This window comes from Myotis daubentonii, chromosome 3, assembly GCF_963259705.1.
Source record: "Myotis daubentonii chromosome 3, mMyoDau2.1, whole genome shotgun sequence".
NCBI classification, from domain to species: Eukaryota; Metazoa; Chordata; class Mammalia; order Chiroptera; family Vespertilionidae; genus Myotis; species Myotis daubentonii.
In genome coordinates, this window is record NC_081842.1 from 187588152 (window position 1) to 187608874 (window position 20723).

At 55.5% G+C, this 20723-nt stretch overlaps 1 protein-coding gene across 1 annotated transcript; it reads right to left on the reverse strand.

Annotated features, from left to right (window-relative positions):
- Positions 1–11514: 11514 nt before the first annotated feature.
- FOXD2 (forkhead box D2) lies at positions 11515–14069 on the reverse strand. The gene has a single exon (XM_059689668.1). The coding sequence runs from the start codon at positions 13808–13810 to the stop codon at positions 12314–12316; it is 1497 nt and encodes a 498-aa protein (XP_059545651.1). The 5' UTR covers positions 13811–14069; the 3' UTR covers positions 11515–12313.
- Positions 14070–20723: the final 6654 nt, after the last annotated feature.

Below are 20723 nucleotides of genomic sequence, written 5' to 3' on the forward strand. Positions count from 1 at the left end.
GCTTTGCTAAGTGGATAGAGTGTCTGCCTGCGGACCAAATGGTCCCGGGTTCAATTCTGGTCAAGGACAGGTAGCTCAGTTGCAGGCTCCTCCCCAACCTGGGCCCTGGTTGGGTCTGGGCCCTGGTTGGGGCCCATGCAGGAGGCAACCAATCAATGTGTTTCTCTCACATTGGTATTTTTCTGTTTTTCCCTCTCTCTTACACGCTCTCTAAAAATCAATGGGAAAATATCCTCGGGTGAGGATTTAAAAAAAAAAAAAAAAAAAAGAGGAGGAGGAGGAGGTGTGGCAGAGGCAATGTTGTGTGGTCACCAAGCCCCGTTCCTTTCTTCCTGCGCACACAGCTAGGCGAACTTTCCCAGTCTCTCTTGTGGTGAGATAGAGCCATCTGACCGGGTTCTGGCCAAGGAAAGTGGTCAGAAGTGATATTTACCACCTGCAGATCTGGCTCTTTTTAACTGCTCCCCCTCCCCCCAATATTCTGTTCTTTCTCCTCCTCTGTTAACTGAGGTAGGAAGATCCAGTGGAGGATGCCCAGGGCCTAGAACTGGGGTCCACAACCCCCAAGGGATCAGTAGATAGAACTTGTTGGGTGGGTGCTCCATAAATTTGGATGGAAAAAAGTTTTATCTTTACTTTTACAACCTCTAAATTGAAATTCAGCGTTTTATTCAATTATTAAGGGAAGCAATAAATCACAGTAGTATTCCCCACACCTGTAAGTTTGTCACCCATAGAAATCGCAGCTATTTTTCTATATCATGTTAAGCTGTTACAGACATATCCAAAGGCCATTTATGTTGAACTGTAATTGTACTGTTAATCTTGTTGCTATTTTCTTATTTAGCTTGTTATATTATTATTATATCATGAATTATTCTATTTTTTTATCATATGTACTGTTACGATTGATTCCTCTTGCAATCCTATGAACTGGATGTTATACATTGAAATTTTTTTATTTTTAGGGGTCCTAGACTTCACTTATCTGCCCAAGGGGGTCCACAGCACACAAAAAAAACATAAACACTCCTCCTCTAGAGAATGCTGGAGTCCCTAGCCAGAAGGCCCTGGGTCTCTGAACAACTGTGTGGAACAAAGTGCCCCACCCCTACTACCACCAGCACTGATCATTTGGATTATGAGATGGATGAAAAATAATCTTAATTTGTTAAACTACAGGAGGAATGCAGGGTACACCTCTCAGCTCAAGTTAACTTTGGGCTCACTTTTAGCTCTCCTACATGCCCTCGCTCATAAAGGATGGAATGCCCCGGATGCCCACACCCAACCTTCTACTGTCAGGTTTCTCCCCAACCTTCAGGGCCCAGCTCTCATGCCACTTCCTCCAGGAAGTTTCCTGTGCCTCCTTCTGGCCTAAGCACCAAGAGCTAGCAACATCAGCCTGTGAGTTGCCCCAGGGGTAAGAAGTTGGATAAATTCCCTTGTTGTTCCCTACTCTGCATCCCACCCCTATGGTGAGCCTAGTCCAGTAGGGCCAGTAAAAGTTTGCTGCATGGGAGGCAGGTGGGTGGTCAGGGAATTATCTGATTCAGCTCTATCCACCCTCCCACCCCCGAGCCTGTTCCAGGTCCACATAGAATATGCATATTTTCAAGGGAAATACAGGAGTGGGCAAAAGTAGGTTTACAGTTGTGATTACATGAAACACGGAGTTTAATCTTGTATTATTTATATGTTTACTATTGTCTTCTTATTATTATTAACCTACTTTTGCCCACCCCTGTACATGATGGGAGCGGGGAGACTAGTGCTTTCCCACATTGGGGTCTTAATTTCCTTTTCTGAGATGATTTCTGCCCCAGTCTGGATTTCCAACCCATATTGTCCTCTGGGTCTGTGTAGATTGGGTAGCCAAGGAGACTGGACCTCACAAAGGAGTTAAAAACAAGATGAATCCTCTCCAACCCCAGTTGAAAGATACCTCCTGTGGGTCCCAGCTGAGTCAGCCTCTTTGTCACCCACCCTTGAAAGCCTCTCCCTCTGCCCAGCCCCCCTTCCTCTCCCACCCTGCCCCACCCCCAACAAGCACTTGGAGCCTCTGCCCTTGGGCCAGGAGAGCTCATCTTTGTGCAGCTCTGGAAGCCCCGACAGCTGCGGCACCATGGGCAAGCGGGGTGTTGGGAAGGTGGCTCTCGGGCCCCCTCCTTCAGAGGGTGTCTGTCAGCCCTCAATCCTTTCGGAATGGAGATGAGAATAGATGCAACTGAGCTTGAGTAAAGGCCCCCACTCTCCCTTCAGGTTACCTTGCTACACCGAGTTCAGCCCCTGCCTCAAATACTGCTGTGCTTACTCCCTCTCTCCTACCACACCTGCTTTATGAAGGGTCAGACTTCTGAAGAGCTCCACTTGCCTTTGGCAATGTGACACACTTTTGGAGCACTTCAAAACACCCGGTTGATTTATTCACTCACATGCTAGGCTTTGCACCAGGACAGAGCGATTGATGTATTGGATTCAACTCTTGCCCTCGAGGAGCTCCCAGGCTGGTGAGGAGGGTGGATCAGTGAACAGAAAATAATACAGACTACGTTCTTTAAAAGTGCCAGGTGTAGGAGCCCAGAGAGAGAATCTAACCCCAAGTTTGGGAGGTAGGAGTCAGGGCAGAAGGAAGGCTTCCTGGAGGAGGTGACATCTGTGTTGGTGGTGAGCCGGTGAGAAAGGGGGAGAAGGGACCATCAGATTCATGAACCACAGAATTATTGGTTCTTAGGCTCATCAAAGGGTTGACTGGACTCCTAAAATTTTTCTTTTAATGAACAACTATGTATTATGTCAGATACCATGGTGAGTAAAAAGATCTCAGACACAGGAAGGCACTCCTAGGCCTGGCCCCCAGGACGTCCCAGCCTCCACGGGATCAGATCCCTTTAGGAATTCTCTCTCCCCACTTTCAGCCACCTTCTACACATTATACACTCCTTGTCCCAGGGCTGCAGGGCCTGCCCAAGCTTCTCTTCAAAAGGAAGTCCCAGAATTGTCTTAAAGGGCCAGGTGGGAGAGGGAGGGAGCAACAGCCAGTGTAGGAGGAACTCTGCTTTTGCGCCGGAGCTGGGAACCTACCACAGGGACTCAATCTGTGAAGTGAGCCTTGAGAGGGAGAGCACGGAGCCAGCCCAGTTAGCACACCACTCACGGTTAGCGCGGATCTTCCCTAGTCAGGTTAGGGACACACCTGTGAGCACAGCACAGGTCAGGCCCGCTCAGAACTGGGTCACCCCGTAGGCACAGAGTCATCCCTTTCAGCGCTAGGTCGGCTCACTTTGGAACCAGAGCGTCCTGGGTGGCAGAGTCGGCCTCTAACAGAGGGTCAGACCCAGCAGGGCGGGGCGGGGTCACCTGGCTTGGCGCCCGTGAGCTCCTGGTACTTTGGGGCCAGCGGCGCCCCCAGGTGGCTGGGTCCCGACAGCGATAGGAATCTGAATCTGGAGAATTTCAGGAACCTCGCTGCTCTCATGCTCGCTCCTCCGGCAGGAAGCCGCGCGGACTCAAGTCCCGGGCCTCAGCCCTCCGAATTGCTTCTGCTTCCAAATTTCCTTTGCACGCATGTTTGGGGCTCTTTCTGTTCATAGAATGTAATTTGGTGCGTGAGCGTATCTGAGAGCGAGTATCATAGATGCAGGTGGAGAGACCCTCATCAGGAAACTCCAGCCCCAGCTGCAGGGGAAGCAAAGACAGAGCTTGGCCCTTTCTGTCCCGTCTTCCCTACTCCCTGGGTCTCTGTCTGTGAACCCACCCTGAGAGCGGCGGGTTCGTCCCCCACCCCCAGGCTTTGGGTACTTCCTGATACAATCTCACAAAACCTGAAATTCTGTTTGTCTTCAGAGGGTGACATTGGGAAAGAGGCAGAGTCGCAGCCTCTTCCCCACTCGGTTTGGGGACTTTGGGGACTGTTCTCCCCACACCAAGACCTCCACCTACAGAGGCTGGAGTTCTCCAGCTCCTATGAAGTGCCAGCCGCTCTCACCTCCTGCTAAACAGTCAACCGCTCCCAAGGGCTTCCCAGAAAGGGGACGATGGGGCTGGGTGAACAGAGACCGGGAGTCAAGGGAGCTGGGGGAGGCTGCCTTTCACATCTCTGGCCAGCCCTCCCCGCCCCACCCCCCCACCCCCCCTCCCCCCCCCACCATGCCACCCTATCCCAGTGCCACATAGAGACACAATTTACTTGCAAATTCTGATCATTACCCGGAATCCTTCCTCAAAGCCAAGCTGATGCCCAACCTCCTTCGTGGCCTGGGACCCGGGGAAGGATTCAGCCGCCTTCCCCAGCCCAGGAACCCAGAGTGGGGTGGAGTGCAAGATGCTATTGCTCACCCACAGTCCTCCCAACTGCTGCCAGCACCCCAGCCACATGAGGGCACCCTATTTCATGCCTGATATATCCAGATAATTGTTGGCTCTTTCACACCTTGATCAACTTTCCTCCCGTCCTGCCACTGGAAAGGAAGGATGACTCAGAAACTTCCATAGCCCAGACCACACTTGAGATTTCCCTAGAATACAAAGATGAGATGCCAGGTTTTAACTTTCCTCAAAATTTCTAGTCAAAGGCTTTAATGATCCATGCTGGTCCACAGAGGTTGCAGGCTCCAACGCTCCATCTGCATCCTGCTGCGCAACTTGGGGCAAACCCCACCCTCACTCCCCCTCCAGACCTGTCTCCCCATCCATTCCATGTGATCTGGGAACCTTGCACGCTTTAGTGTTACAAGCAGCACCCACCCTCTGGCTGCAGAAAGTTCAGGACGGAGGAGAGGCTCCCAAGCCCTCTGGGACCACTGGCCACATCCCTCTGTGCGGTCTGGGAGGGAGGGTGCTCGCAGCACCTGTCAGGAGAGCAGGCCAGAGTCCAGATAATGGGGCCACTTGGTCACTCTGGCACAATCTGGATCCATCCCGAACCCCAGGCAGGCTAAAGGGGCCGGACACCCGCAGAAAAGGGAGGAAGCGGACGCTGTGGGAGGAGGCCAGCCTGCTCCACTGCTGGCCAAGTCTCTGTGCCCCTCAGTGACTTCACTCACTGGGTGCTCCGAGTTCCAGCTTTATCTGCAGTGGGGAAGGAAGTAGGGAGAAGGTGGGCAGGTCCCAGTCTTTGCTAGAAGAATAATGGAAGAGGCTCAGAAATTGGGGCCTCCCCCTCCCACCCCTGCTGAGACCCATTTGTAGTGCTTTAACCTCAGTCCTCCATACCCACAGCCCTTTAGCCTCTGCCCCAGCCAACTCAAGAAAAGGGGACCACATTCTGGGATTCACACTGATACAGTCACAAATATACACAGTAGCACACACAGTCACTCACAAATACTCACTCCCAAGCACAGTCACCCATACACACTGACACATACTGGTCCCCTCTCACACACAAACATATACACAGTCGCAGACCCTCAAGTACCCCAAAAGCACACACACCTATGAACTGTGATACCTGGAACCATCATCATAAAGTGGAAATCTACCACCATTCACCCTTAAAACACCACTTTTGTTTTACCTCAAATATTGTGGTAATCAGTTGTTTTGCCTTTGCTTCGGCTCTCAACTTCCAGAGTTAGACCACGTGAGGCTAGGCAGATGTTTGCTGCTTGCACCTCCAGTACAAATGCCTAGTACACAGTAGGTGCTCAATAAATATGTGTGGATAGAAGGAAGGAGCCAGAGAGGAAAGAGCTCTCCAGGACTAGAGGCAAATTAACTCGCCTGTGTTTGATTCTTACTACGCAATTCTCAGACGAGAAAACTGTTCTTGGACACAGACAGCCCAAATGCTGGCCTCACACTCTTTAGATGATCAGTAGAGAAACCAAAGTGCGAGGTGTGGTTCAGAGGCCAGAGGTACACCCTGGGGCCATCAGAACCCAGAAGTGGCCTCGCAATCCATCGGCCCCTCGCATTGCCATACCAACCACCCACGGGTTTGCAAAAGGATACTCCGAATGGTCCTCCATCCCCAAGCCTGTCTGGCCTCCACAAAGCCTGACTGATTGGGAGAGGGGTTGGGAGGGCAGAGGTAGGGATCTGGGCACAAAACCCATCCACCAGAGCTTGGAGCCCTGAGATCCAATTCCTTGTACAGAGAGCCCAGGTCCTTGGATCCACTCCTCCGCTCTGCAACCGACCCCCTGTGAGATCTGAACCTGGTAAGCAGAAAGTGGAGCCGTTGGTCTTCAAGCCCCCTCTAAACTGCTGCCTTCTGCGTCTGAGACTAATTTAAGCGATAACCTCACCCGCTGCCCTTTGACTGGGGTGACCGGGCCAGCGGGAATAGTTCAAAAACATGGGGGCATTTGCATGGAACTCGCCACTGAGCCTCAAACCCACAGGGCCCTAGAGAAGGGCTGCACGCAATGCTTTGGTAGATCAAGGGTGGAGGGGCGGTGGGCTCCCCTAACCCAGCCGGACGACACTTCTGCATCTGAAAGGGAGGGGCATCTAAGCAAGGAGTCCTAAGGCACCGACACCTGCTGGGGGAGAGGGCAGAGAAGCAAGGCCCCTTTGTAAGCAGCCCGAGAGTTAATTGGGACAATAAGCCCCACTCCCGTACCCGCCCTCACACACACACACACACACACACACACACACACACGCACACGCACACTGGCAGTGTCAACACAAATCATTTGAAATACACTTTTCAGGGCCTCCGTGATCTTTACGGATCAAAGAGACGAATTTAAATGTTTTGCGCCCCCCCACCTCCATAATTCGTTCTTTTCAGTCCTAAGATCCGTGCAACCGCAATTCCAAATATACTTCTAACTGCACATGGACAGACAGAAATGCCCCGAAGGTGAGACCAGCCTGAGGCGATTTTCCATCTTCGGGAAATGAGCGCGAAGGCCCCAGCTCCCCACGACACAACGCGCGGGACCCCTGTAGCGGCAGCTCCGCGCGCCCAGCCTGCCGCCGTGGTCCCGGGTCTGCTGCGCCCCGGCCCGGAGCTGGGCTGCGGAGAGGCCGAAACCGGGGGAGGAGGTCAAGCCCTAGAGCCTGTAGACGACCTCCAGGAAGACGACATTACCGCGAGGAGGCTGGCGTGGCCTTGGGGAGGACACCCGGCGCAGACCCCTGCGGCACCCAGAGAGGTAGAGCGCGGCCGGCGAGCGACTTCCGCTGAGTCCGCGTGGAGCGAAAAGGGAGCGCTCCGCAGAGACCCGGGACTCGGAGCTGGGCGCCGGGCTCCCAGAGTGTCGGCAACAGCCCGAGGGCATCGGCGCCCTGTCCAGCCCGGGGGCGCAGACTCCAGAGAGGTCCCCTCCTTCGCAGCTGCCGAAGCCTCGAAGCCTCCGGCCTCCGCCGCGCCGCAGCCTCCCGCCGCCAGGCTCGCTCCGCTACCACAGGAGGCGGTGCCCGCTCCGCCCCGCGCCGCGCCCACCAACTGGCGGAAAAAATCGTTCTCGAAACCGGAGCTGGGAACCTCTGTCCCCCTTACAGTTTTATGTTGATACGTGTCTATGCCGACCTTAAAGAACAGAATAATTCCTCTCCAAAACTCCAATTAACATTTGTTTTGCTCTCAGGTGCCCCGATAGACAAAAACCTTAGGAGGCTTAAGTATCCTGCGCTACCTCTGCCCACCGTTTCTCTAGAAATCGCCAGCCCCCGGACAAATGTCAGCGGGGTCTCATCCTTCTGGATGGTCCTCCTGGACGCATCTCCAGGTCCCCAGCCTACGCAACCTTTAGAACCACGTATCCGAGTCATTTAGGCGCAAACCCAAACTCTCCTCGCTTCTCTTGGGCCGGATGCAAGAGAAATTCCGAACCCGGTCCTTAAAGACCCTACGCGAGCTACCTCCTCCCATCGCCTCCTAAGCTCAAAATCCTATGAGGCACGCTCCACACTCGAAATCTTTTCTCCCTTTCTTCTGCAAGGTCCCTCGTTTAAACAGCGTCGGCGCCTTTATTCGCCTAACCCGACGCGGGGGAAAACCCGACTGATCGGTCATTGTCTGGTCCGCGACCGCTCCCACCCCCCGCTGCAATCAGTGTCACAAAACGCCCCTTTCAACAGATTCCAACCCCTCTTCACCCGGGCTCACCGAGCCTTCAACTTCATTAAGTGCGCGCTGCGGCGGTGCTGGAGGAGGCGAAGTTTAAATAAACCCGAGGGGAGAAGGAGGAGGGGCGGGCCTGGGGAGGGTTGCTCGCTGAAGGGGAGAGAGTGAAGTGTTTTTGAAAAGGGGAAAAAAGTCATCAGGGAAAAAGCGCTTTGTAACCACGAAGACGCGCCTGCTGTGGCGAGAACAAATTGGATCTGGAGGGGAAGTGTCCGCCCCCACCTCGACTCTGGCTCCTGGGTGGTCCGGGGTGCCCCGGGAGAAAGAAAGATGGGGAAGAATCGGCGGTGAAAAGAATTCACCGCTTTAATTGGGCTGCAAGAGAGAAGGGGGAAGAAGAGGCTCACCCGTGTGCCTCCATCACCCCAACCAGATATCCTTCACTAAAATAAAATAAAACAGCTGCCCTTCGCCGTAACTGAAAGAATATCAAAGTTTGAGAAGCAAGGCTATTCTCGGCCATAGAAAGTAAACCTGCAGGATGGGGGAAATTCTGCCCGGAAAGGCCCCCTCCCCTTCCTTGTGGCCTGGGGCCTCCCGGCGCGGGATGAAAAGGAATGAAATTGAACGAAATTGAACGAAATGAAGTGAAATTGACCAGTGAAATTCGCCAATTTTCTTCCCCTTTAAACTGCCCGCTCGGCAGCACTCTGTGAACCCCCAAGCTGATTTCTTAGCATTTTTTTTTCCCACCTCGAGAGATGAAGGTGTTCCCTGGATATTTTCTTATTATTGTCACCGATTGTTGGGGTCTACCAGGGCAGAGGCTCAGCTGTCTCCACCCAGGCAGTGGGGGGAAGCTACAGGAGCCTCTGGAAGTGGGATGGCCTTGTTTCTCCTCCCGGAAGGCTGGCCTTCACTGAACACCCAACCTGTGCACCCACAGGCTGGGAGGGAGCCACTTACCAGCCAGTCTGGCCTGGAGGGGGTGGGGAGCCTGAGGACACTACCAGGCAAATCTGCAATTCCCTCATTCTTCTCCTTGCTTCTCCTCACAGTCCAGGTCCCTGGTGGGTCCTTGCCATCTTCTAATTAACAAGTTTCCGGCCCACACAACCCAAAGCGGTACCAGATTCAAAACGCCCTCCTTCTCTCCTGCCTTCAGCCCACAGATCGCTCAGCAATCTTTTTCTGATGTTTGTCAAGGCCAGTTGGACACAGGTGGCTTCTTTCTGGATCCCAGTACTCAGCCATTATATCTGGCCTGTACTTGGCCTTCTGGGAAACTCGGGTTGAGTCAGGGGTCTGAGGTCTCAAGCTCCACCGAAGCCCCTGAAAGGGCGTGTCTCACTCGTCCCCAATCCTCTTATCTCTGACTTTTCCTGATGTGGACGGACCCTCTGACACCAAGCAACACAGTCAGATAAATTCACACACACTTTCACAAAGACAAATTGAGGAAACTGGGAGGATTAGCTGCTTCTTTTGGAATAGCAGTTGTGGAAGTATCTCATCTATCCATCATCATATATGAATTCTGGCTGAATTGATTTTCTCTCTTCTAGAGAGGAAACACCAATTGATAAAACTTTTACTTGAAGCTCCAAACTAATATCTGGAAGTGACCTATTCACGGTAAACGGGATCGTGTAAGCCACAAAGTGTTTTATTGTGGGCAAACACACGGTCATGTTCAACCTTCCTCAAGTGAAAAGAAATGAAATCAAACTCAGCAATGGAAATCAACCAAGCAGCCAGCCAGGGGTATCCAGGTATCCACAGTCAGCCCCTCTTGTGACCATTGAGTTTAACCTTACTTCTCCTGGACTGCTTGATAAAATCATGGGGAGATGGCCCACTGCATGCACTCATTTTCCCTCCACTTCTCAGTCTTTCAACAAGATGAAGGAGAGGGCACCTCAGCTCTAGCAGCTGGGGCTGCGTTTACCAGATGTACCTGGGACCTTGTCTCTCCTCCACTGGGGAAGCAGCTGAGACTTAGCAGTCCCAACCACTCACCCTCAGCCCTGTGCAGTCTTCCCACCCTGACCCCCTTCTATAGGGCACTGTTCACTTTCTCCTCCTTCTTTCCTACTATTGTCAGTGCCCAGGAATCTGGTTAAAGAGACCTGTATGGCTTCTCCCTGCCTGCCCCTCTCAAGTTCTCTCCATCTGTCTTCTTCCTTCTCTGTCTGTCACTTGTCTGCAAACCCTCTCCCTCTGCATGTGTCTATTTTCTGTGAAGGCTGAACTTCCTCTTTTGCACCTCCATATCACTCCTTCTCGCCTCTGACCTTAGTTGAATGTAAGAGAAAAGACCTACAAAAGCATCTTCTCTAACCCAACATGCTTTGCCAGTCTGACCACAGGGAATCCCAGGCGCAGGCAGTGAACTGGAGGCTCAGATGATGGCTTGTGGAAGACACTAGCCTACGCGCAATGGCTTTGCACTCAAGCAATAGGTTCCAGCTATAGTCATGGGTCAAGGATTGAGGAGGTTTTCCCTAACAGAATATGACCACACTGACTCTCTACCACATAGCACACCTCTAATCCTCTCGGACTGGGAAAGAGAGGAGTTTCTCTTTTCAAGCCATTCACTCTATTACGTGGGTGGATCAAGGAAGGCGCTACAGTGGCATCAGAAACCTCTCTCCTAGGGACATAGAAATAGACAGTGACAGAAGACCACAGACACACGTTCATGGTCACACATATAAATTAAAACACAGATATCCTGAAGTACTACCCACCTCCCCTAAAAAGAACAACAAAACACAGATCACAAGCTCCTTAAAAGTCCCCACACACAGAAGCACGCAGAAAATGCATCAAGAGATACAGACACTGAAACTGTACTTAATGAGTACAGTGTCCATAAGTACTGGGCACTCAGACCTGCCCCACGCTAAAGTCTGAACTCAGAGAAGATGAGATTCCCCAGGTGCATTTGAAACAAAACCTCTCTGCAAAAACCCTCCTGGACCAGAGCGAAAATGAAAGCAGTGGAGGGGTCACAGGCCTCCCAGAGTCCTGGCCCATTAACAGCAAAGGCCAAGGCCATAGTTTCCCCCACACCCAATAGCCCAAGCCCTCTTCTGCCTGCCTGGGCTGCCCAGGACCCTTCCTCAGTCCACCTCTGCCCGCCTGGAAGCTGGTGGGGGAGGGGGGGAGGGCCTTCTGGGAGAACCCTGACTACGTAAAAAGGGGAGTGCAGGCAAGCAGACAGAGCTGGTGACTGCTGGAGTTCACATACATTTATTCAATTGACACCAATGGGGAGGAAAGGGAGACAGATTTTTCTTTTCTTCCACACAAACCATCAGAGGATTTCACAGTCTCCCCACAGCGGAGAAGTCTAAATCAATGGACACCCAGTGGACAGAGAACGCAGATAGCAGCCGGCTGTACAGATATTTACACATAATTACAGGACCCCCTGCCACAGGATGTGCCCTCACCCACCCCGCCCCCACTTCTCCAGTCCCTGACTCAGACCCTTCTCTCCCACCCTAAACTCATTGCCTTTAGCGATAATAAATATCCCAGGGCCTGGGACAGCGTAGAACGCTGACGGGGCGGCTGGCCCTGGTTGGCGGGACCCAGCCAGCTCTGGGAAAGGGGAAATGTTCCTTCAAAGGCACCCCAACACAAAAGGGGAAGGATGCTCCCCAGTGGAGTGGGACCCAGGGTTTCCAAAGGGATTTCGGAGACACCTCGCTTCTGCTCTCTGCTCAGCTTCACCTGTGTAGACACAGCTTTAGGCGTCGGCGAGAACGAACTTCCTGGGAGAACAGCAAGGAAAAGAGTTGAATTTTTTCTTTTAAGTACGAAGCAGATAATAGGTGTCTTTAAATTATAATATTGGACAAGCAAGATCTCAAAGTCGGGGAAGGGCTGAAGGAGATACAGAGAGGAAGACCTCTCTGCGCGGTTGGTGTTTCTGGCGGGATCCGCAGGGCCTGGGAAGGCACCCGGAAAGCCTTCTTCCGGGGCTGCCAGAGGCGCAGAGGCCGGGGAAAAGTGAAGGCTCCCCCTGTTCCCCCCTTGCTGCTCAAACTGGAATGGAATCAAAGCTTGCGACCTCGTCGCGGAGACCCGGGCTCTCCCTGAGCGGTGGAGCCCGCTTGGTCCCAACCATCGCCGATATTCTGAACGCAGAGCCACGTCGCGCGCGCCGGCCCAAGGTCTGGAGACTCTTCACGCATAGACTCCCTGAGTTCCGCGGGGACCGCAGGAGCTGCCGGGAGAGGCTGAGTGCGGGCCCAAGTGGCCCTGAGCCCGGCGCGGTCAGAAGTGGCAGCCGCTGAGACCGGCAACTTTGCCGGCAAACGGGGGCCCTGAGGACAGGAGGGCTTCCCCGGGGTGCGAGAGGCGGATGTGGCCAGCCACTGGAGCCAAGGCAGGCGCAGTCAGCATGGCCAAGACTTGGGCTTGACCTCCAGGACCCGCCGCCGCCGCGAACGGCGATCCCGGCGAGCCCTCGCCTCCGCCCGGAGGTGCAGTCCCGCCGCCACCGTGGCCCATGATGTGGTCTATAGAGAAGGAAGGCCTCTGCCCAGCCCCGGCGCCCCCGCCGCCCGCACCACCGCCCGCGTCTGTCTTGAGGCCCTGGCGCAGGAGTGCGGTGGATAAACCGGTCGCGGTGCCGGCTGCGGGAGGGCTCAGGGAAGCGGGGTAGAAGGCTTTGGCGCAGCCCAGCTCTGCGCCCAGGAAGGCGGGAAGGCCTGCGGGTCCCGAGCCCGGCCCCGACCCCGTCCCTGGCGCTGGGGCCTGAGCCGAGGCCGCTCCTGCGAACACCGAGGCCGTCGGAGGTCCGGGTGGAGGCGCAGCTGCACGGCCAGGGGGGACCGACAGCTGGCAAGGCGCGGCGGCGGCGGCGGCGGCGGCGAAAGCGAAGGCGTGCGGGTGTGGATGCGGATGCGGGGCCGGGCCGGGCGGGGGGGCGCCGTAGGCTGGGAGCGCCAACCCATAGCCGTAGCCGTAGGCGCCGTAAGCGGCGAAGCCCGGCAGGAAGGCGCCGGGGTCCCCCGCCGCCGCCGCCCCGCCACGCAGCAGCAGCTCGGGGTGAGGGTGTGTGTGTGGATGCGGCGGCGGTAGGGGCTGCCGCTTGAAGCGCTTGCGGCGCCGCAGGAAGCTGCCGTTGTCGAACATGTCGGCCGACTCCGGGTCCAGCGTCCAGTAGTTGCCCTTGCCCGGGTTGCCCGGCTCGCGGGGGATCTTGACGAAGCAGTCGTTCAGTGAGAGGTTGTGGCGGATGCTGTTCTGCCAGGCGGGGAACTTCTCCCGGTAGTAGGGGAAGCGCCCGCTGATGAACTCGCAGATCTCGCTCAGCGTCAGGCGCTTCTTGGGGCTCTGCAGGATGGCCATGGTGATGAGCGCGATGTACGAGTAGGGTGGCTTCACCAGCGGGCTCCGCGTCGCCGCGCCCCCCGACGGCGGTCCCGGCCCGGGCCCCGCCGCGCCCCGGGCTGCCGCCGCGCCTGGCCCGGGGCTCCCCGCTGCGGCCGCCGCCCCCTGGGGCGCTAGAGCGCGGGGCTCGCCGTCAGAGCAGCCGCCCGACTCCTCTTCCTCGGCGGCGTCCGCCTCGGCTTCCTCCGAGGGCGGCTCGGGGCCGTTCGGGAGCGCGTCCCGGGGGACCCGGGGCCCGGAGCGGGCGAGGAGCTCCCCCCCACCGCTGCTGCCACCGCCGCCGCCCACCACGTCTATGTCTGCGTCCGCCTCGGACAGCGCGGCCGGAGAGCTCTCGGAGGACATGATCTCGCAGCAGCAGCTGCCCAGGGTCATGGTGCCGCCGCCGCCGCCGCCGTTCTCCGGCTCCGCTCCGGCCGCGGCTCCGGCTCCGCTGCGCTGCCTCTGGGGCGAGTATGTTTTGCGCGCGGGCGGGGAGGGGGCGGGGGACTGAGGCGGACAGGGAGGGGTGTCCCCCAGCTCCGCAGCGCCCCCTCGTGGCCTAACTCCGCGGCTCTCCCCTCTCGGCGGGCACCGGACTGGCGGCCCTCTCCGCTGCCCCGGGAGCCGGAGCGGGGCCTGCACCCGGAAGGAGCTGAGGGGTCCTTCCACCCTAACCAGTCTCGGCCCCGGGTCCACCCGTGCTGGGGGGCTGGGGAATTCGTCCTCCCGCCTAGAGGCTGCCCAAGGCGGAAGAGCGCGCGCCGGGGGCGGAGCTCCCCGAGCGGGTGGGGCGGGCGGGAGGGGCGGGCGGAGTGGCTCCGCGGAGGGGCCCGGCGGGAACCAACAGCCGCCGCCGCTGGAGCTCCGCTTGGGCGGGAGGTGGGGTCCTCCTTGTCCCCGAAGACCCCGCCAGTCCTCCGTTCCCTGGAGCCGCGGCCGCCTTCAGTACGCCCAGCCCCTGGATATTAAGGTTCACGCGGGTGCCAGCCAGAGCCAGAAGAAGTGGCGACAGCCCCCACCCATCATCTCTCCCCGAGGCAGAGCCCGGGCCACCGAGGCCGAAGTTCGGATGGAGCGCGATCAGGGCCCTGAGACGCCAGGACGGACGCGGCGGGAGCGGGGCCGCTGGAGCCCAGTGGCTGCCGACCCAAGGGAAGGCGCACAGGAGTCATCGCGAGGAGCAAACTTTGGCGCTCTCGGCCTCGGGCCTCGGAGGGGTGAGAGGTTCCGACTGCTCGGTCTCTTTCTTCCGCAAGGCTGGGACCCCGCCACCTTCCGCTCGCCGCGCCACTGGACTCCGAACGGGGGATGGTACCCCGGCGACCCAGGTAGTGCGCCGCCTGCCCGTCACCCCCCCCCCCAACCTACCCCCACGCTTCTGTGCGGCGCCCGTATTCCCGGGAGCGCGGTCCGCGCCTTAGCTCTGAGTTTGCCTGTACTTTTTCTGTCTCAGTATCCGTTGTGATTCTGTGTCTTTCTCGCCTTCGGTGAAACCTTGCATTTGCCTGGATGTCTGTTTGTGGGTCCGGGAAACCCTGGCTCAGTTTTCCTCTCTCCCCCAACCCCAGTCACACTAGAGGGCTGCCCCCCCCCCAACTTTCTAGCTGGACTTGTAGGTTCTACAGACAGGCAGCAGGACTGCCATGGAGACCTTCTTCAATGAACCCTGACCGCAGTCCGGGCCAGTGCTGCCTTCATCTCTCACGGCTGGTCCGGTGCCCTTTTTCTCGCCAGCTGGGTTCCTTTCCATCTCATTAGGCTTGTCTCTCCCCGCGTGGTCTCCCACCAGGAACCCAGCAACGAGTAGCACCGGCTCAGACTGGCCCCATCTCAGCCTCTGAGGGGTGAAAGGGGAGATGGGCCCTGGAAGTAGGCAAGAACTGAGCATACGGGCCGGCTGCTGTCCCGACAGCGCCGCGCAGTGGTCAAAGCTCGGACGCTCGCGGCCTGAAACCCAACTGAGCTCCACAGTCTCGCTACTGTATATGACAGCCAGCAGGTTACTTTCCCTTCCCAGCCTCCGTTTCCTTCTTTGCTTAGTAATTAAAAGCAGGAAGCCTGGAGTCAGGTTTCTGGAGTCCCAGTCCTGTACTTACCAGCTCTGCCATCTTAGATAAGTTTCCTAACTCTTTATGCCTCTGTTTCTTCTTCTGTAAAAATAAGGTTAATAGCACCTTGGTCATGACGAATATGTAAAAGTAACCAAATCATTCTGGGTTACTTTTGAAGAGGGTATTGTGAGCACTTTGAAGACTCCTGGGAAGAAAAGAAAAGGAGTCAAAGGTGGTGTATTCTCCCACCTGATCTCAAGCCCTGGTGCAGCCCTCTGACTCGGTGGGTTACCACTGCCACACCAGTCACTGTGCAGAATTAGGCCCCTTGCAGATAAGCACTGAGAAGAGAGTGGGAGGCAATTTGTAGCCCCTGCAGGCTGTATCTCAGCAGAGCCCATGTGAGGGTGGGTGAATTCTCACTTTCATCTAACAGCAGCCTCCAATATATGGAATAACCTAGTGTAAATCTAACTTCAATTCCACAGCTAGGGCAACAGAGGCCCCAGGAGAGAATGGACTCCCTGAGGCTCTCCAACAAGACAAACTAGGGTCCGGTGCAAATCTTGTTACAGAATCCTCATGATAGAGTTCTCCATCCTCCTGAGCCAAAGGAGGGTAGAAGGCAGGGCTGGCTGTTCATATCCTGTGAGAGCAACTCCTCTGGGCTCCTCTTTAGGCCCTCAAACAAAGGGGGTCCACCTAGTGTGCTGGGCTGCATAAATACTGTTCTTGGGGAAAAGATAAGAGGTCCAGTCCTTAAGCCATGGACAGGAAATTGGGCAGGGACTAGTGGCACTGGAATCAGAATTTCCTAGGTGATAGGGCTTTGTGAGGGTGTGGGGGCCCTTTGGAGAGAAATTCTTTCATGACTCCAGAACTCACATAACTAGGGTTGCTAGATTTAGCAAATTAATTTTATCTGGCAACCCTACACATACTCCCAGCACGCTCAATCTCTCTCACTTCACAGACACTCACTGTCTACCACACAACTCCAACCCAGCTCAGTTCTGCTAGTGTCTAAGTAAATGGAGAGAAAAGACTGGCACTATCTTATTTCATCTCACCTTCTAAATGTCTTCATTTCTAAAATGGCAAATATGAATAAATAAGTAGCTTTCTTCCTTGCCAGAGTTCTCCTGGTTCCCCAGGCTCCAGTCCCCTACCCAGCTTCAGGAAAGACTGGCTGCAGCATTTGCTTCCCAGATAGCCTGGTTCTAATGCTGCAGGCAGAGCTCTACAGAGCAGCTGCAGCTGCCGGCCCCTGCCTCTGCCTGGCCCTGCTCCTCAGGACTGCTGCTGGGACTCAGATTTCGGAAAGGGAACCCACGCCCTATCCCCCTTTGCAAAGTGGGAGTGGTGCATGATCTTAAGGAATCATCACCCAGACCCTTCAGAAACACACACACACACACACACACACACACACACACACAAGGCCCAGGAGATCACATGACTTTCCAGGCTTTTGAAGGCTCCCATTCCCCCAATTAGGTTGGACCCAGGTGTCTGAACTCCCAGCCCAGACCTGATCTGTTTACCCCAATGACTGCTTAGCCCAGGGGTGGGCAAACTTTTTGACTCGAGGGCCACAATGGGTTCTTAAACTGGACCGGAGGGCCGGAACAAAAGCATGGATGGAGTGTTTGTGTGAACTAATATAAATTCAAAGTAAACATCATTACATAAAAGGGTACGGTCTTTTTTTTTTTTTTTTTTTTTTTTTTTTTAGTTTTATTCATTTCAAACGGGCCTGATCCAGCCAGCGGGGCTGGGGCTGTTGTTTGCCCACGGCTGGCTTAGCCCCTGGCCAGGCTCCATTCTTGCCCGAGGAAAAGTTTTCTGGGAGCTTCTCATCCCTTCCAAGATTCTGGGCCGATTTGTTTTGAACAATGCACTGGGGGCTGGGAGAAGGGCCACCTGCGTTTGGAGGTTCCTTTCGTTTCTGCCCTTCTCCCATGGCTCCAGCCCTTCCTGCTTCTGCAGCCCTGTGTGAGCCTGTCACTCCCACCTGGAAAACCTGGGTGCTTTTCCAGAAGATTGTGGCCCAGCACCCATGCCTGCAGCCTCAGAGAAGCAGGGGTGACAAGGCTTGTGCCAGCCTCTTTCTTTGTCTGCCTCACTATTTGGCCACCTCTCATGAGCAACCCAGAAACAACTGGGAGGATGCATTTGCTGGGGGCGGGGGAGGGGGGTCCTTTGGGCAGTTTTCTACTGTAAAATGTTCTGATAACCTGGAGAGGTTGTTATGTGTTTATTGAGATGTGTTGCTATCAGCGGGTCTCTCCCCATATGACTTCTCCCTCCCCTCCTTGTGGTCCATGTATGTAGGCATGCTCTTAGAGCTGGGGGGCAGGGGGACAGAGGAGTCTTCCATGATTATGAGAATATAATTAAGTCAATCGTGAGACTGGCAGAGAGTGGCACTGAGGGAGCTAGAGGCAGGTGGCTGCATTGCCCTTTCCAGGGTTGAGTTTGGTGAGCGCGGAGATCCACCCCTCAGTGTGGCCCGGCTACAAACCGGGGCCTTAGCTGGACCAGGGGACACACACGAAGTCTGCACACTTCTCTCATTTTATTCACAAACCTGAACAGCCTGGGGGGAAGTGGCGAGACTTGCCCGCAGCCACCCTCTTCCGGTCCTTCCACCACCGGGCTACAGCTCTGGAACGAGATGGTGTTTGGACGGTCCTTCCACCACCGGGCTACAGCTCTGGAACGAGATGGTGTTTGGACGTAGTTGGTAACATCTTTCCACCCCAGATCTCCGCCTGCTCCAGGGTGATGGTGTCCTCGGCCTGGCTAGGAGGCAGGAGACTCCAGGTCTGCAGGGCTAACCTTAGGCGGCGGGCTCCCTACACACAGGAGCGGGACTCAGATCAGGGTTCTAGGAGGGGCCTGGCCCTCTGCAAGCACACCACTAACCGGGCCTCCATATGCGCCTGCACCGCTGAAGCCCACCACCTGCCCACCCCTAGGCGCGCGCTCAGGGTCGGGCGCTTCTGCGGCACCCCCCACACCGGTGTCTCCTCCACTTCTAGAAGGAAACGTCTCCTTCCTTCCATTACGCCTGACCACAGTCCCCTCCCAGCCCCACCTACCCCGAGACTACGTGGTGGGGGCTCGCTTGAGCACCCGATGGCCCGTGCAGCGTTGAGACCAGGGCGAGCAGCGGGGCCTATCGACTTTGGTTCGTGGGAAGAGGGTTGCGAACTCAGGAGACGGTGAAAACAGCGCGGCTCCCAAACCGCCCGACCTGGGGACCGGCTTCGCAGCGACCAGGGTAGGGCAGGCTCCACATGCTTGGGAGACCTGCGAGGGAGTAGGGGACGCTTCCAGGGGTATGGGAGCTAGCGCCCCTATGTCAAAGTGTGTCCCGGGCTTCCGGTCAGCGGGTCTGTTTCCCTGTCCGCGTGTGAGTTGTTTGTTGGGTTGATGTGCCCCTCAGGGCAACAGTGGCTCTGGGTGCCCCACTACTTCCCAGAGCAACCAGCGCCCGTCCTGAGTCCTCCCCTCCGGGACGCACGATCTGTGCGGAGACTGCCCTGGAGGGCTTGCCTTTAACCCCAGGGCCTGCAGCGGCGTGGCCTGGTTGGGGGACTGCAAACCCACTCCGAGCCCGCAACGAGACTCTGGCAGGGAAGGAGGGCGTGAGAGGGTGCGAGCCTGGATAGGTGTCTGCTAGGGACGCTGCGTACAGGGACTACGCTGGGGACAGCCGGGCCGACTGCCGCGGCGGCCTCCTTCCGACCAATTACATGCTGCCTGCAGGAGCAGCAAACCTCGGGAACCCGACGCCCCTCCGGAGCCCCGAATTGGGGCAGAGCAGGAGGGAAAAGGGTACAGAGCTGTCCGAACTTGGCCCCCTTATTTCACACGCGCACGCGCGCACTTAGCCTTTCCGATCCCGAAGCAGAGGTGGAACCGGTAACGCTCCTCTGGCCGGGTGCCCGAGGCCTCTGGAGCGGACCCGAGCCGCCAAGTCTCACTCCAGGGGAGCGAGGAACCAGCGGGAGTCCTGGCCTTGCAGACGCCGATTGCGGATTCCTGGGGAACAGCGCCCTCTGGAGGAGCCGCGCATCCACGCAGTCACAACTGGACGCCGAGGTCCCCTTCCCCACCTCCTTTTGCAAAGTCATTCCCGGACTCATAACCTCCGGGCCCTTTTTTTGCGCAGGCTTACTTCCTTTCCCAATCTGTACCTGTACCTCAGAACCCTGCTCAAATCCCGCCTCTTTCAGAAGGGAGCCTTCTCCAGATCCCAACTATCTTCCCCCTTTCCTGCTCTGAGTACCCCAGAGCCTAAAGCCTGAACCCTCATTCCAGCACTGCACAGCAGAACTGCTTCCAGCCCCGCCTTAAGACTGAAGTTTATCTCCACTCCACTCATACCTGATTTGCTCTCTCTCCCCTCTTCACCTTTGCACTCTGCTCACTCCTAATTCTTTGTCCATTTCAAATGTCAAGCTTTATGCACAACTTTCCCCCACAGCACCCCACACTGGCCAGGCTGAGAGGGCCTCCTCCTCTGTGCTCCCCAAGACTTAACTCACTCTGTTGTCATGATTTGTTTTCCAGTCTGTCTCCCTCTATCCACTGTAAGCTTCTTGAAAACAGACACTATATTGTTTTCATCTTCCCTCCTCCACAAAATCGGGATAAGAATTGTACCTACCACATTGAGTTGTTGTGAGGATTAAGTGAGATAATGCGTATAAAGCACTGAGCCCAGCGCCTGATACTTTAAAAGAGCTCAATAAATATTTCTCATCATTATCATCATTATTAATCACTCTACCTTCTGCAGGCACAAAACCTAACACATAGTAGATACTCAGTGTTACATATGTGACTCCGTTAATGTTACCTATGTGACTAATTAATGTTAGATAATGTTAGATATATGAAGGAATGGTGCAACATATCTCCTCCTCAGGTCTGAGACTCACCAGAAAGCTAGCTTACATCACCAATAGAAATATGTGCTCTAAGAATGGACATTGCTTCTATTCTGAAGGGAGGAAAACCTATCTCCCTATCAAAGAGAGTTTTTCCATGGTCCCCAATTCCAGCAATCATTGAATATCTCTTTTGTGCTTCAGTTTCCTTCTTTGAAATGACAAACTTCTAGTTATAAACTAGGTAATGGGGATGTAATGTACTGCATAGGAAATAGCATCAATAACATTTGTAATAACTATACAGTGACAGATGGTTATTAGACTTGTTGTGACCACTCTATAAGGTATACA